This window comes from Brassica napus, chromosome C8 (assembly GCF_020379485.1).
Source record: "Brassica napus cultivar Da-Ae chromosome C8, Da-Ae, whole genome shotgun sequence".
Lineage (NCBI taxonomy): Eukaryota > Viridiplantae > Streptophyta > Magnoliopsida > Brassicales > Brassicaceae > Brassica > Brassica napus.
This window is the reverse complement of record NC_063451.1, coordinates 28,129,725-28,146,596: the sequence shown is the minus strand read 5'-3', so window position 1 is coordinate 28,146,596 and position 16,872 is coordinate 28,129,725. Positions and strand designations below refer to the sequence as shown.

The window sequence follows — 16,872 nt, the reverse complement described above, 5'->3', positions numbered from 1 at the left end:
TCCCGGCTATGCAGCCTAGCCCTTTGTTGGAAAAAAGAAAACCATCCCAAGACCGTAAACTGACGCACACTTCAGTCACCAACAGCCGAAGAAAGTACAAAATGCCAAATATTTCACAGCAACGCGACCCAGATTGATAACAATCAAGAAAATTGTTGTAAACCTTCGTAAAATGTAACTGGCACTTACTCGCATGTCACAACCATTAACCATTTCTTATTATATCAAAGCCTGTTTAGAAACTGCGTTCTACAACGAATAAAACACATTACCAAAACCAGAAGTAAGTTATCAAACTTATACAAGAAACAGAAATGAATTACATACGAAAAATGAGAAGACGAACACACAAAACAGGCTGACCAAGGCTCCTTGAGACAACGACTTCCCTGAAAATAACGTCAAATCACGATTACCAAACAAGCAGATGACTCAATATTACGAAACAAAACATGTAATATCCATAGGTTTATAATGAACCACCCACTTCATTTATAATTGCTAGCTAGTAGTATTGTCTTTCATTCCACACTTCAACACCCATAATCCCACTCCACGCTACTCTATTTACTAATCTCCCCGTGATTAGAATATAGTTCTGAACCATTTACCTAAGAAATTCAGGAATAATTGCAGTCTAAAGTGTGCTGTTACGAAGTTTGGAGATGCAGCAGGGCCCTGAGCCAAGGAGTCTTTAATCCCTTCTTAGTTTCTAGTAACTGTTATCACTTGCTAAAACTCATCTCCGAGTACCTGCATATACACCAATGAAAACTTAAGCAACTATTATTTCTCATGACCGGATCAAGTTCCACAAAACTTGATCTACATAAAATCCTACAGAGATATTCAACCACACGTCCATAAATACAGTTATTCAACACAAATCCGGACACATAATCCATCATGGTACCTTGTCCTAATTTTCCGAATCAACATGTGATCAAAAAATGAAAGAGTAGGTCCGAGTTAACTTCAAAAATTTACCTCCGAGGCTGCTTGCTTGAGTTGCTGTTCTGCCGTTTTGAAACCCCACTCTCTGTAAACTCTGCATACAAGGAAAGTAGCTTAACTTAAACAGAATGATCCCAACAATAAATATTCGTATTAGCAGCTCAAACTCTCCTTTATTGGCCAATTTGATTCTAATAGAAAACAACTTTTGAGAAAGTGCCTCTTAAAACGATATCCGTCATAAAATTTTTATGTACTAGTTTTCCATGACATAGCTTTTCATGAGTTCTTTTTTTTTCAATACAAGAAAAAGGTCCAATCTCTTTGCCACTTCCAAAAAGCCAATAAATGGAAATTTATCCCCTAATATAATAAGCTAGTATCGAAAATGACTAACCAGGGCTCTCCACGGGTTTCTCCAGGTCGTCAAGGTTGTTTGTACTATTCTTTCTGCTGCAAATATGGTAATTTGATTAAGCTAGAGTCAAATGCATGCTTTGCAAGAAAAGATAATAATATATATAATATGTGCCAAGCATAGGCAATATGTTTAAATAAGAGAAAAATACAATGAAAAATTACAAATATCACATGGTTTTGCGTTATTAAAGCTCTACAAGAGAACAATGGCCAATTATTTTCTAAACCTGGAGGATCCTGGCTTATGTGCTTGGAAAGAGCCATCAACAGCAGCATATGGTGGACTGTATGAAGCCCCTAGAGCTCCAGGACCAGTCAAAACTGGCATCCTGCCAACCATATACAAAAACCAACAGCAAGCAGAAGAAAGAACAAATCAGGAACTAGATATCGATGGAGGGCCCAGAGCATAAGAACAGCATAGTATTCAGAATCAAAAGTAACCATTCTAATGAAATAAAGTCTTCGTAGGTTCAGCTTAGCAGCATGCAGAGTTGCAGAACCAAACAAAGGTAATTAAACCGGACAGCATATAAAATCACGAAAAACATGGCAATTCAGCTAACAATGTGCACAATATCTAGATCTTTGAAATTATTACAACCGGGAACTATTGAAAACTAGGATCCAAAAAGTTCAGCGAGAAGGGAAGGAGAAAGCATACCATGTCATCTCCGGGTTTCCGATCCCATTTTCAGGCTGGACATATCCGGGAAAAGCCATTCCAAAAGTTGGAACCCCACCATGCTGACCACCGAATTGCATAACTGTATTTGAATTCAATCATGAAAATAATACGTTAATTTTAGAACTAGTCAGATACGGGAAAAATTATAGTAACCACTAACCAGATACAATAATTTGACAACAATATTTCATGAACCAAGCCAAATGGCTCAGTATCAACAGCTTTCAATTCAACAACCATGTATGGTTTGATTCTGAAACAATCTTTCAACTCGACCATTGCATAGAGAAAAGCGTTTTTCAAAAATCCTTACCAGGCAGAAAGGCTGGGAAATTAGAATTGTCAGCAGATGCCAGACTTTCAGCACTCCCCATCACTTGAGATCCACTATACATCAAAGAGCCGCTTCCACTGGCCTGGAGAGTCCCTTTACCCTTAGCAAACGATGCACCTGTATCCGACGCAGATTCTATTTCACTAGGTAGATATCGATTTCCTGATGAGTTAGTTCTCTGGGCAGAAGAAGACAATGGTCTGATGACAGCAGTGTGCTGATCGAAATCCTGTCCGGAAGGTCTAATGTAGCCTTTGCTAGTGCCTTTTGAATCTCCATTGAGTTGCATTGGGGATGAAAATTTGCCACCCTGACTATGAGACTGACGGTAAAACACGTTCCCAGCAGCAGCAGCTCCTCTTACTTGACTCGGGGGCTTAAAAGTCTGCGCAGTATGAACTGGTAAATAAACGGATTTTGTATTCCTAAGCTTCTTGCCAGAAGGAGTGGCACTTTCATTCATGCCAACTTGTATACCATGTACCAAGTTACTCGAGGACACTGAAGGATAAAACGGAGGAGAAGCAGAACTTAGACTTGAAACAACTACGTTCTTTTTGGTATGGGAGTCTTCATTCCCGGTTTGAGTTGGGGCAGATGGTGAACGCCGTGAATCGTGGTGTGACTTCTTCTCATGCCAATGTTGTGACCCACGAGAATTTCGTAGCCTAAAAAATCAGTACATAAGTACATTATATTAAAGATAAAACCTTCACTCAGCTATTAAAAAAACAAAATGTCAGAACTTACGGTTTGCTGGAATGTGCTTGACTGCCTTTGCTAAGAGGAATCTCATCTTTTCTGGGCTCTTCCCCTCGAGTGGTAGCTTTAGGAACAAAAATTTGATGTCCATTGCTGGATGCTGCGTTAGAGCTTCTCCCTCTACTGTACCCACGCCCTTGTCCTCTACCTCGACCGCGGCCTCTGAATCCGCCTCTAGAAGTCTTCTGCTGAATTTACAAAATGCAACCATAAAAAAAAACATAAATACCAAAAAAAGAAAAACATATTCAAATATACATAAAGAAAGAGATAGAGAGATCTAAAACAATCTTAAAAAAAAGCACAGAGGGAAGCAGTACATCAGGATGTTTCTCCTGAGTATTCATCTCTTCATATTTGTCATGTCCCCATTTTCTTTCATCTCCAGACCCCCACGATCTCCTTCCACCCCGCCCTCGCCTATGAAGGCCAAAATAAGGAATAAATCAATCGACATTACCATGAATCAACAATAGAAATGGTTGAAAAGGAAGAGATAATTATTATTCAGAATTTGTTTTCATGTTCCCAAAAGCATGGACTTAGCCAAATCTATCATAGCAAACCCCCAAATGCAGATATTCAACCCATTCATAGCAAAACCCAAATGCAAAAACTCCACCTTTCAATCTATTTATCTCTCTGATAAAAGCAATTGCAATTGAGAAGATTGTGAAAAAAAAGAGTGTGTACCTGCTTCGACCAGCAGACAACTCCTGAAACCTGTCATCGTGCATGTAAAAAGCTCCACCTGTCGGCACTGCAGACGATTGCTTCTCCTTATCTTCCTCTCCATCCACACGACCTGCCGCATCATCTTCTGCTGGTTTACTCCTCTTGTCATCATCGACTTCTTCGAGTTCCCTATACTCATCATCACCTTCTTCCTCCTCGTAACTATCTTCTCCATCTTCACCCTTCTTATCGTTGTCATTATCAACACGTTCATCAGATTGGTCGGAATCGGATTCAATCTCAGCCCTCTGGTTTTTAACCTCCTCATCGTCCTCGTCCTCGTCCTCGTCATCACTCGCTTCTCTCCTCCTAGTCGCCAATGAGCGCTTAAGCTCTTCGGGATCACTCTCGTACTCCTGTTCTCCTGCGTCAGCCTGCGCCATAACTCTCTCGAAAAACCTGAAATGGAGAGCGGAATCGTAAATCGAAACTCTAGATTGAAGAAATTTGATCGAGTAATCGAAGAATGAATGACTCACCTAAACCCTATTTTACTTCCTCCAGAGTCGATCGTTCGTTCGTTCGTTCGTTCGTTCGTTCTTCGAGTGGAGCGGAAGGGTCTCTTTTGACTTTTATAAAATGTGCCGTGAAAGTCTTATCCAAACTCAACCGAATACAATAGTAATGTTGTAAACCGGTTCCGCTACTACAAAATGAGCTTAAACCGAAATACTCAAATCTCGGTTCGAGTCCTTTGCTAACGGTTTCCACATCTCCGTGAGTGGGCCCAAATATATAGTGGGCTTTTATTGGGTCATAAACTCTCTGAGACTGTTTTATGGGTCATCCAAATATATAATGCAAGTCCATCGTCTCCGACTCTCACCGACCTTTTTTTTTTCCCCAATTCGCATCAAGCCCTAGCTCAACAGACTAGTCATGTCGTCCAAGCAAGGTACAGAGACTTTAGTATTCATGATTTAGATTCGTGTTTATGATGTTTCGATTTATGTCAGTGATTAGAGGGATTAAAAGACATCATTTACGATTCTGCTAATAGTTTCTCTTTGATGAAACAGGAGGAAAGGCGAAACCTTTGAAGCAGCCAAAGGCTGATAAGAAGGAATACGATGAGGTGACTCTACTCAATCCTAACTTTTTTTGTGAATTGAGAGAAAAGTGTGCATCTTGGATCGTGTTTATATTGGATAGGTTTAGTTAGACCTTGTATTGCTTTCCGGATCTATGGTTTGATTCTGCAACTTAACCTGAAAGCACTGATCTTGCTCCGGTCTATATAGGCTCTTGCCTCCAATCGCATTATTGTTTTCTTTGCCTTCTAATGCGCATATCAATGATCTTAGTCATTCTTTTTAACACACTAATTTCGAAAAATGTTGATTCGGTGTTACTGCAGCATGATATGGCCAACCTGCAGAAGAAGAAAGACGAGGAAAAGGTTAGTTCCCACTTTGATGCTCTTTCTTGTTTCCTCTCTTCTTGTTCGTATTCTGTTTTGTGTTTCTCAAAAAGGCATCTAGTTAGACTTCTTTGTCTTTGGCTCTCGTTTGTTATTTAAAAAGCCTGACCCCATTTTATCTTTTTAATGGGGATGATAAAACAGGCACTTAAGGAACTAAGAGCCAAGGCGTCGCAGAAGGGATCCTTTGGAGGCTCTGGACTTAAAGAAGAGCGGCAAGAAATGATCCGTTTTAATCATGAAGCTTGTATTCGACAGTGCAAATTTATCAACTTAATAACAGATAATCGTGTGTTTGTGTAACTTGTATCATGTTTCTAGGAGAGTGACTTTGCGTCTTCGCTTTCGCCACTTTTTCATATAATATTGATAAATGGTTTCTATCCTGATGTTGTCGTAGTTCTCCTGATTCAGGATTCAGTCATGTTTCTGCATCTCAGGGTCCAGTTTTAAACATATGTTGGTTAGGTAACTGAGAGGGACATGTGTGTTTTACCAAAGATGAATGTGAAATATATGTGAGAAGGGCAGCAGCTATTTATGTACACATACCTACTCTAAACGAAATAGCTTCCCCCTGCCTCTCAAAGCGTCGCTGATCGAGAGGGTCTTAGAGACTGAAAGAGCCTGCTTTTCCTTCTTGAACCGTTGACACTGGAAGAAGAGCCCAGATCAGAGAACTCATAGTACATGTCAGTGAAGAAATTGTCAACAATGTCAAGGTACACTGGGCTTCTTATGCTTGAATAGCATCGGAGCGCTTCATGTACATCTGATGCATGCTCCACGTCTCTCAGATCCACCATGTTTAGATCTTTCATCTTTTGCGCCAACATGTCACCTCGTCTCTTAGCCTCTCCTTGAATGGCTCTGCAACCTTTTTCTTTGGTTTATTCTTATGTTGGCTTTTGTTGATGAGACACTGATCTCTGGTTTCTGGAACAATTGTGCTCTCACAAGAGATAACACTGTAGTAAGCATTGTGCTCACTGTTAATCTCCCTCTTTCTCTCCTTGTCTTCAAAAGATTAGAGTTACTTGTCACTTAACACTCATCAGATCAATTTCCTTCTCTCGGTTGTTGAGTTTGCTCCTTGACAGCAGAGAAACAAAGATGGAGGTTAACGAGTATACATTTTCCACCGCATTTCTACTTGTCTAACGTGGTTTATCGGTCTTCACAAATAATGACCAGACGCCCATGTACCTTTTTTCACCAAAAGAACAAAAATGATTCAGGAAAGACGGCAAATCATAGGCACAATGGGGCTCTGCCGTCAGTCTGTTATGACACCACTTTGCTCAGATTATGGTACACGTGAGAGAGATAGAGCATCTCTACCTCCATCCACCATGGCTTCACACCCCAAGTACAAGAAACGAGTGATGAAGAAGAAAGATTTTGGACAACCAAAGGAAAGTGTTAGAAAATATATAAGGGGAACCAAAACACACAACTGAGCCAAGAAGAAACATATGTACAACAACAATGAAACTGTTGCGTAAATAAAGCAAAACACATTCTACAAGAGGAGGAAGTGAGATTGAAACAAAAACACTGCACTACTTTTCAAACAAAAAAAAAACACTGCACTGACAGCTCACTTCTCTAAACAAAAGTGTGCTACTGTATTCGTTATGGGCCCATGTCAAGTTTAACGCAATAACGAAGCCCAATGTTACTATACATTTGAAGGGCCCATGTCTATATCCCCTACACGCGCGAAGCACGTCTTTACAACACACGTTACACGCGCCTTCTCGATCCGCCGTCCTCTTCTCTGAACAGCTCTGGCTAGGAATCACGGACTAATAAGCGTTTACTCGAATCTCTCTCGCTTCTTCTCCATTCAGGTTCTCCCTTCACATTTTAATTTTGGTTCCGTTAGTTTTGGGCCAATGGATTGTTTTCTGCTGTGATGCTCACAAAGTGTTCGACGAAATGCCTGTGTGAAAACTCACAACACTCGATATCATTAAATTTTCAGCACAATGGAGAAAAGAGACGAGGATCTGAAGAAGTCTCAGATGCTGGACGCTCGAGCCAGAAACATCAGCCACAATGTACGCTGCACTGAGTGTGGGAGTCAGTCCATTGAGGACTCACAGGCAGATGTCGCTATTCTCCTGAGACAGGTGAGTGTTTTACTCAAAAGTTTCCAAATTGATGAGTTGAATAGAGTTTTGGTGTGTGCTACTCTGATACAGCTGAGTTTTGCAGTTGATCCGTGATGAGATAGGAGCTGGAAAAACTGACAAGGAGATCTACAGTAAGCTCGAGGATGAGTTTGGGGAGACGGTGCTTTATGCTCCCAAGTTTGATATGCAGACTGCAGCATTGTGGTTAACTCCGGTCAGTTTAAGCGGTTAGTAAAAGACGAAACCCTTCAACGTTTGGTTTAATGGACTTTGGGTGTTTTTGTTATGACAGGTGCTGATTGCTGGAGGTACTGCTGCAGGATTGGTTTATAGTAAGCACAGGCAAAGGAAAAATGTTCACATCATGGCGTTGGACCTTATCAGAGGTGTTTCATTGACTCCAAAAGAGAGAGTTGCCATTCTCGATGTTCTTATTCCACCTCCCCCTCCTCCTCAGGGAGTTGCTTCCCGGTTGAGGAGATGGCTAAACCGGTAGTTCCCATGTCTCCTTAGCTCTGCTGTTCTTGAGTCAGACATTATCGTCTCAGCCAAGAAAAAAAAACAGTGTGGGGAAGGAGTGGTGAGACAACCACCATCTATGAGAAACTGATGGTTTGCTTCTTTTACAAGTAATTTTCTTGCTTATAAAGTTGAAAATAGGAATATCTTGGGATGTGATATGAAGAAAGCATAGTTGAATGTGTGATACTTTGTGGAGCTTTGCTGTGGGATTGAAAACAGAGACATCTTTCTTTCCAAATTATTGTTTGTTCTAACGGCTAGATAAAGCTTTTTTGCACACCTTTATCTTAATAATAATCCGAATCCAGAGAATGTGTTGACCTGATAATTATACAAGATACAGGAAGCAATGTGTTCATATAGTCCCAATACTTCTTCCCATACCACCTAACATTGTGTGTTTAGAGTCGCACCTAATCCTCACTTGAGCATCTTCCTTTATTTAATCGTTCTTTTTTTTTGTCGACAAGCGAGGCCCTTAATTTCTCCTATACAAGACTTCCATTAATCATCATTGTATAAATTGACAAAAGAAAATATTAACTATTGTAATTAAAAAATGAAATCATAGTCGTTGTTTAGTTAGTATAGTAGACGTTTGTCAAAAGAAGTTGGTATAGTGCACGTGCTTTTACATATTTAAAACGCCAAAAAGGGACTGAACGATTTGACCGAGGCACATATCTGTCATTCTACGGGTTACGGATTGATGACGGTATAAGTACGTACGCGCAGTAATCATGTTAAGAGACGGATCTTATATTCCGATAAGAACTTCACTCTAAAAATTCTCAATAATCATGCTCTAAGTAGCGGTCAAAAACAGGGTCAAACATGATTGAACTCAACAGAGAATCTTTTTTTTTGTCACCGACTCACCAAACAAGGAAGGTTCGGTCGCCTAACACTGGAGAAACACTTGGACATATTAACCAAAAAATGACGCGTAGTAGCGGTTACTTCTGTACATATGTCAACTTTCTTTTATTTGTTTTTGCTTCGTAATTTTAGTAACTTCTCTTCATCCGTGTCATTACCTACTGTCATGTCCTCCATACGTTTCTATAATCCATGAATCTTAACAATTCTAAACTTTCTCTATTGTTTGCTACTTAGTATAGAAGATGAGGGGTGATAAACAAATAAAGCCAAAAAGAGAAAACAAACTGGCTTGACCAGCTACGCTACATCATTTGGCAACATTCTCTCTCAAACGATAAAATTTAAGATGTACATAACTGATTCTTAACTAAGAAAAAAAGAGAGAGTGTATGATTGATTAAGCAGCCACTTTATTTCCCACATGTGTTATTCTACTAAAAAGAGGTTCCACTAATACATAGTTTACTAAAGATAATCACAAACTTTAAGGGCTAAATCAATTGCAATTTGCAAATATTTCTTTGTATTTTTTTATTTTGTTAAAGAAAGTGAAAATGTAACAAAGAGGAGCATGCAAAAGTCCTTGTGTCCCAATGTAGGCTCATCTTTTCACCAACTATCTTCCGTTCACACTCGCAGAGACACAACACAACACAAACACATCATTTTCTTCTTCCCGCTGACTCGATAAAAATCTTTTTTTATTTTTCCTCTGTTTCACCAACCCAAATCTACACATCATCCACTGTTGTGTCACATACATGTCCTCAGACTATACTATAAAAAGAAAGAAAGATACATTAACTTCAAATCAAGACAAGAGAGACACATTCAACCATCGAATCTAAACATGGATTACGATCCAGCTCACGCGATGAGCAGAGGAGGAAGCATGCGGAGAAGCATAAACCGCAGCGTGAGCAGAGCTAGCAGAAACCTCGAGGACATATTCTCTTCAAGCTCTAGACGAACCAAGTCCGTCAACGAAGACGAAGAAGCTCTCAAATGGGCAGCCATCGAGAAACTCCCTACCTACAGCCGCCTACGTACCAGCCTCATGCCCGCGCTAGGAGAAGGCGACATCTACAGTAACCAAATCCTAAATAAAGAAGTTGACGTCACTAAACTCGACGGTGATGATCGGCAAAAGTTCATCGACATGGTCTTCAAAGTCGCGGAGCAGGACAACGAGAGGATCTTGACAAAGCTGAGGAACAGGATCAACAGAGTTGGGATCAAGCTTCCGACAGTGGAAGTCAAGTACGAGCATCTGACTGTGAAAGCTGACTGTTACACGGGCGACAGATCTCTACCTTCGCTTTTAAACTCGGTGAGGAACATGGGAGAGTCTGTTCTTGGCATGGTCGGAATCCAGTTTGCTAAAAAAGCGCAGCTCACTATACTCAAAGATGTCTCTGGGATCATCAAACCTTCGAGGATGACGCTTCTGTTGGGTCCTCCTTCTTCGGGGAAGACAACGCTTTTGTTGGCTCTTGCTGGTAAACTCGACAAGTCTCTTGACATCTCTGGGGATGTGACTTATAATGGTTACCGTCTCAACGAGTTTGTTCCTATCAAAACCTCTGCTTACATTAGTCAGAACGATCTTCATGTCGGTATCATGACTGTTAAGGAGACTCTTGATTTCTCTGCTCGGTGTCAAGGCATTGGTACCCGTTACGGTATGTAGTCTTATTTAATCTAAATATTTATTTCTTGTTTTTTTTCTTTCTTTAAGGCTTATAGAAGCTTACTTGTAATTGCTTGTAGATCTTCTAAACGAGCTGGCTAGGAGAGAAAAGGACGCAGGGATCTTTCCAGAAGCTGATGTTGATTTGTTCATGAAGGCCTCTGCCGCTCAAGGTGTCAAGAGTAGTATCATCACTGACTACACTCTCAAAGTCAGTCCCTTTCACACCTTATAGATGTCATGGTTCTTATTCAGTTATCCCGGTTTGAGCCGAATTTAACCGATTTTTCGGTTTTAGTTAGATTTTTGGTTTAAATGATCGAATAATTTCAGTCATTTTAGGTTAAAATTTTGGTTAGGTCGGTTCGAAATTTGGTAAAAGTTAGTACGATTTGAGTACTTTAAAAAAAATTGGAATTACCAAACCGAATCGATTAATAAACCTATTTCTAAACTGAACCTGAACCAAAAACCGGAAATTTTGGTTTGGTTCAGATAGGCGGATTCGGTTCAGTTCAAATCAGCACGGCTCTAGCTAGTTCTTATGTTCTATTCAACTTATCAGATAAATCTTCTAGCAATCTGGTTATGTTACAATACTTATAAAGCTTCTCGTGGATAACGTTTGATGAAACAGATTCTAGGGCTTGACATTTGCAAGGACACTATAGTTGGAGATGACATGATGAGAGGTATCTCAGGAGGTCAGAAGAAGCGTGTGACAACCGGCGAGATGATCGTCGGGCCAACTAAAACTCTGTTCATGGATGAAATATCCACTGGGCTTGACAGCTCCACTACTTTTCAAATAGTAAAATGCTTGCAACAGATCGTTCACCTCAATGAAGCTACCGTGGTCATTTCTCTTCTCCAGCCTGCTCCTGAGACGTTTGATCTTTTCGATGATATAATACTATTGTCAGAGGGACAGATTGTGTACCAGGGACCTAGAGACCACATTCTTGAGTTCTTTGAGAGCTTTGGCTTCAAGTGTCCTGAAAGAAAAGGAACGGCTGATTTCTTGCAAGAGGTAAAACATACAAAAATACCTTTTAAAGTTATTAAATCATGTTTCTATAACAAAATTACCATAGAGAAGAAAAATAATAAAATAATATTTATTAACGATAAGAACAAATATATATTTCATAATTGAGTTTAGTGTTTTCTTAACATCAAATCAAAAAACTATTATATTACTCAACTTGAGCTGGTTGGTAAGTCAGGCTGGAGTAGAATAACCAACAAAAGTTAAAGTACGATAATTGAATTTAATGTTTAATGATTAGGATTTAAAATTTAATATTTAGGAAGTGGGACGAAATTAAAGTATAAGAATTAGAATAATTTAGTATTTTCTTGTCAAATGAGAGGTATTTTGAAAAAAAAAAATTCATTGAATGATATATTGGAAATAAACTTTGAAAAATATTATTTTGAAGATTTGTCCTAAATTATACATCTCTCTATCTAGATTGGTGGTATTAATACTAATAACACTTAACGTGTGGAACAGGTTACCTCTAAGAAGGACCAAGAGCAGTACTGGGTGGATGAAAGAAGACCTTACAGGTACATTCCAGTGCATGAATTCGCCACCAAATTCAAAAACTTCCATGTTGGAACCAAGCTTTCCAACGAGTTATCAGTACCCTTCGAAAAATCCAAAGGCCACAAAGCAGCTCTGGTGTTTGACAAGTACTCAGTCAAAAAATCAGAGCTTCTCAAAAGCTGTTGGGACAAAGAGTGGATGCTCATGAAGCGAAACTCCTTCTTCTACGTCTTCAAAACCGTCCAAATCATCATCATCGCAGCGATCACCTCAACCGTTTTCCTCAGAACGGAAATGAACACTAGGAACGAGAGCGACGCCAACATGTACGTAAGCGCACTCCTGTTCGGTATGATTGTCAACATGTTCAACGGTCTTGCGGAGATGGCCATGACGATACAGAGACTTCCCGTGTTCTACAAGCAAAGAGATCTTTTGTTTCATCCACCTTGGACGTACACGCTTCCTACTTTCTTGCTAGGGATACCGATCTCAATCTTCGAGACTACTGCGTGGATGGGCGTGACGTATTACTCTATAGGCTTTGCGCCTGAAGCAGACCGGTTCTTTAAACAGTTCTTGGTCGTGTTTCTGATCCAGCAGATGGCTGCAGGGATATTCAGGCTCATTGCTTCTATTTGTAGAACCATGACCATAGCTAATACCGGTGGTATGCTGGTTCTGCTAGTTGTGTTCTTAACCGGTGGTTTTCTTCTTCCTCGACGTGAGATCCCGGTTTGGTGGAGGTGGGCCTTTTGGGCCTCCCCTCTTTCATATGCTTTCAGTGCCATCAGCAACACTGAACTGCTTGCTCCAAGATGGATGAATAAAATGGTAAGTCTTCTTAATCTTATCACAAAGTAAAATTGCATGCAAAGCAAATCCCTCATTTTTTTGTATTTTTGCAGTCTTCCGACAACACTACAAGGTTAGGGACAGCAGTGCTTAACATATGGGATGTGTTTGACGACAAGAACTGGTATTGGGTAGGAGTTGGAGCCCTGCTTGCTTTTGCTGTCCTCTTCAACTGTCTTTTTACTCTAGCACTTACTTATCTAGACCGTAAGTTTTTTTGTTATTGTATTCAATCTCCTTTTACTGTCACTACCTCAGAAAAATATTAACATATATGCATCATAACAATAGCCCTTGGGAAGCCACAAGCTATACTCCCAAAAGAAGAAGACCATGATGGATCCAAGAGTAAGTATAACTTTGTTTATACAAGAACTTATATGGAAAAAAAAGAGTTAATACTAATGTATAATCTTTTAATAATGCAAAACAGAGGAGATTCCAATGGAGAATATGAACACCAAGAAAGGAATGGTTCTTCCTTTCACTCCTCTAGCTCTGTCCTTTGACGATGTTAAATACTTTGTTGACATGCCTGCGGTAATCTTTTGAAACACTGGTTGATATATTTTTTTGTAACAAGTTAAAAAAATACTTACATGAAACTTTGATGGTGCAGGAGATGAGGGACCAAGGAGTTCAAGAAACTAGACTACAACTACTAAAAGGAGTCACAAGCACGTTTAGGCCAGGAGTGTTGACGGCCTTGATGGGGGTGAGCGGTGCAGGCAAGACAACATTGATGGACGTTTTGGCAGGGAGAAAAACAGGAGGATACATAGAAGGAGACATAAGAGTGTCTGGATTCCCAAAGAAACAAGAGACATTCGCTAGAATCTCTGGCTACTGTGAACAAACAGACATTCATTCTCCACAAGTTACCGTAAGAGAATCACTTATCTTCTCTGCTTTCCTTCGCCTTGATAAGGAAGTAAGCAAAGACGAGAAAATGATGTTTGTGGATCAAGTGATGGAACTTGTGGAGTTGGTGGACTTGAGAGACGCTATTGTGGGTTTACCTGGAGTCACAGGACTCTCCACTGAACAGAGAAAGAGACTAACCATCGCTGTTGAGCTTGTGGCCAACCCTTCAATCATTTTTATGGACGAGCCTACTTCAGGGTTGGATGCTCGAGCGGCTGCTATTGTGATGAGAGCTGTGAGAAACACAGTGGACACAGGGAGAACTGTGGTGTGCACCATCCACCAACCTAGCATTGATATTTTTGAGGCTTTTGATGAGTTACTACTAATGAAGAGAGGAGGACAAGTGATATACTCAGGTCCCTTGGGTAGAAACTCTCACAAGATTGTTGAGTACTTTGAAGCCATTCCAGGAGTTCCAAAGATTCCGGAAAAGTACAACCCGGCCACTTGGATGCTTGAAGCTAGCTCCCTAGCAGCCGAGTTGAAGCTTGGAGTTGACTTTGCTGAGCTATACAACTCTTCTTCTTTATGCCAGTGAGTGAACACAACAAAATACTTTGTTTTTTTGTTTTTTTTTTTAATAATTGGGGTATCCGAACCCGAATGCCCGACTAATGCCGGCCCATCGGACATTCAAGCCCGGTTGCTTTACGTGGGACTTAGATATCCACGCCGTCTGGTCACACAGATAGGTAAATCTAAGTGGTAGGTTTCAAAGTCGGACACCTTTCCGAATCCGCCGTACCATCCGACCACACGGCAGTTAAAATACTTTATATTTGTTAATGATACATGCATTCTAACTAACATATGGATTCTTGGCACAGGCGAAATAAGGAGCTGGTGCAACAACTGAGCGTGCCTCCCCAAGGAGCATCTGATCTCTACTTTGCCACACAGTTCTCACAGAACACATGGGGACAATACAAGTCATGTCTATGGAAGCAATGGTGGACATACTGGAGATCTCCTGACTACAACGTTGTCCGGTTCATTTTCACCTTAGCAACATCTCTATTGATCGGTACTATCTTTTGGCAAATAGGAGGTAAGAAATCAAACGTACAAGACCTAACAATGGTGTTAGGAGCAATCTACGCAGCAGTTATATTCGTTGGAGTAAACAACTGCTCCACGGTGCAACCAATGGTGGCAGTGGAACGTAGCGTGTTCTACAGAGAAAAAGCAGCAGGGATGTACTCAGCTATACCTTACGCCATCTCTCAGGTGACATGTGAGCTACCATATGTATTGGTTCAGACCATATACTATTCTCTTATCGTATACGCATTGGTTGGATTCGAGTGGAAAGCTTCAAAGTTCTTGTGGTTCCTCTTCATCAACTACTTCTCATTCCTATACTGGACTTACTATGGCATGATGACCGTCTCACTCACACCTAACCAGCAAGTTGCTTCTATCTTTGCATCAGCCTTTTATGGTATTTTTAACCTATTCTCTGGCTTCTTCATTCCGAGACCCAAGATTCCTAAATGGTGGATATGGTACTACTGGATCTGCCCTGTTGCTTGGACCGTATACGGTTTGATCACTTCTCAGTATGGTGATGTTGACACTCCCATTGCTCTCCCTGGTGGTCCTCCTGGGCTAACTGTGAAACAGTATCTTAAAGACCAATATGGTTTTGAGTCGAGCTTCATGGGACCTGTTGCAGCTGTCCTCGTTGCCTTCCCTGTCTTCTTTGCCTTCATCTTCGCCTTTTGTATCAAGACTCTCAACTTCCAGACTAGATAAAAATTCATCCTCTTTGTATATTTTCCTATTGAGAAACATTAGTATAACTCTTTCTTCCTTACTATTGTATTTTCTTATAAATGTGATATTCTGAAATTTGCAATTATAAATGTTCATGATCCATTTGCAATTTCAGAATCAAAGCTCTTACAAATTTTTATCAAATGAAAATGAAGGGACCTTTTGGTCTTTTAACAAGAAACCGTTACAGTTTAATCTCCCGCCCCGCACAGATGGCGACACGTGTCTCTCAGAAATGGTTACTCCACCAATCGAACGGACCTCCTTCGTCCCCTACGATCGTCTCTTCTCCCCACGGCGATGGTGGAAATTCTCCAACCCTCGGCGCTTCCGCTGGCGAAAGACCGAGGAAGTAGTCGTAAGGCTGTGGTGCCGACGAGAATCTTGAATAATACGGTGACTCTGCCGGCGAATCAACCACGGGAAGAGGTAAATCGACGGAGAGTTCGGGAGACGACGGAGGCGTGAGAGAAATAAGACCGGCGAGGCCGTGTACGGCGAGTTGTTCGCCGTAGAACAAACCAGGGAGGAGAACGGGAACACCGTCGAGAGAAATGGAATCGTTGGAGGAGGAAGAAGAAGGTTTGGTGAGTCGGAGGTGGTGAGAGGGAAGAAGCGTCGGGAGAGAGGTGGCGTTCGGGAGGGATCGGAGATCGGAGAACGGGAGGCGGAGGGGGACGGAGTGGAGGCGGAGGGTGGAGACGTAGAAGTAGGAAGAGTGAGTCATGTCGAGATCGAAGAGCATGGAGTCGGTGGGGACGAAGAGGGTGAGAGACTCGACGGAGAGCAAATCGAAGAGGAGATCGGAGGTGATGATCGCGTTCGCGAAGAGAGCTCGGCCTCTGACGCGGAGCACCGTGATGGCTCTTTCGAATTCTTCCAGTGGAACTCCGGCGGAAGCGTGAGGAAAGCAGAGGATGAGAGCAGCGAGGAAGATGGCGCACGAGAGTGAGGTAGTCGCCATTGTTGTTTGACTTGCGAGGTTGAAGAGAGAGAGAGAGGTAAAGAAAAAGATTGAAGAAAGCGGTTATGAGTTCGTTATGGTGGTTGTTGAATCTTGTGGGACCCATTTAATTTCCCGCGCTATATTAGTTTCAGAGCACTGCTTACAAGCTTGAATCACAAGTAAAGAGTAACATTTTTAAAAAGATGCATCTTTTCGTTAATTACCATCATATTCTAGGAATAAATACATGGGAGATATGCTGTAGAATGAA

The 16,872-nt window shown here is 41.0% G+C and overlaps 5 protein-coding genes across 8 annotated transcripts; 3 read left to right on the top strand and 2 right to left on the bottom strand.

Moving 5' to 3' along the window:
• Nucleotides 1-194: 194 nt before the first annotated feature.
• Nucleotides 195-4,512, bottom strand: LOC106366560 (protein MLN51 homolog). 4 transcript variants are annotated; one of them, XM_013806176.3, is made up of 11 exons: nt 4,373-4,512; nt 3,852-4,292; nt 3,479-3,578; nt 3,147-3,346; nt 2,376-3,064; nt 2,039-2,141; nt 1,602-1,703; nt 1,352-1,407; nt 988-1,048; nt 612-753; nt 195-389 (listed from the first exon to the last, which is right to left on the bottom strand). In XM_013806176.3, exons 2-10 carry the CDS (start codon nt 4,274-4,276, stop codon nt 726-728), a joined length of 1,764 nt encoding a protein of 587 aa, XP_013661630.1. In that variant the 5' UTR covers nt 4,277-4,292; nt 4,373-4,512; the 3' UTR covers nt 195-389; nt 612-725. The 4 variants fall into 4 exon arrangements, with proteins under 4 accessions (XP_013661630.1, XP_013661631.1, XP_022563740.1 ...); XM_013806177.3 differs by having other exon boundaries at nt 1,352-1,404; XM_022708019.2 differs by having other exon boundaries at nt 3,147-3,343.
• Nucleotides 4,513-4,675: 163 nt separating this feature from the next.
• On the top strand, nt 4,676-5,696 carry LOC106364278 (translation machinery-associated protein 7). Its single transcript, XM_013803893.3, has 4 exons — nt 4,676-4,788; nt 4,913-4,968; nt 5,251-5,292; nt 5,458-5,696. The coding sequence occupies exons 1-4, from the start codon at nt 4,773-4,775 to the stop codon at nt 5,614-5,616; spliced, it is 273 nt and encodes a 90-aa protein (XP_013659347.1). The 5' UTR covers nt 4,676-4,772; the 3' UTR covers nt 5,617-5,696.
• Nucleotides 5,697-7,016: 1,320 nt separating this feature from the next.
• On the top strand, nt 7,017-8,250 carry LOC106364277 (cytochrome c-type biogenesis CcmH-like mitochondrial protein). The gene is made up of 4 exons (XM_013803892.3): nt 7,017-7,166; nt 7,301-7,448; nt 7,534-7,665; nt 7,744-8,250. Exons 2-4 carry the CDS (start codon nt 7,305-7,307, stop codon nt 7,945-7,947), a joined length of 480 nt encoding a protein of 159 aa, XP_013659346.1. The 5' UTR covers nt 7,017-7,166; nt 7,301-7,304; the 3' UTR covers nt 7,948-8,250.
• Nucleotides 8,251-9,657: 1,407 nt separating this feature from the next.
• On the top strand, nt 9,658-15,764 carry LOC106366559 (ABC transporter G family member 35-like). The gene is made up of 9 exons (XM_013806175.3): nt 9,658-10,537; nt 10,626-10,756; nt 11,183-11,575; nt 12,062-12,931; nt 13,006-13,159; nt 13,244-13,300; nt 13,386-13,492; nt 13,572-14,413; nt 14,707-15,764. The coding sequence occupies exons 1-9, from the start codon at nt 9,706-9,708 to the stop codon at nt 15,632-15,634; spliced, it is 4,314 nt and encodes a 1,437-aa protein (XP_013661629.2). The 5' UTR covers nt 9,658-9,705; the 3' UTR covers nt 15,635-15,764.
• LOC106365462 (fasciclin-like arabinogalactan protein 19) lies at nt 15,723-16,620 on the bottom strand. The gene has a single exon (XM_013804888.3). It carries the CDS (start codon nt 16,617-16,619, stop codon nt 15,885-15,887), a length of 735 nt encoding a protein of 244 aa, XP_013660342.1. The 5' UTR covers nt 16,620; the 3' UTR covers nt 15,723-15,884.
• Nucleotides 16,621-16,872: the final 252 nt, after the last annotated feature.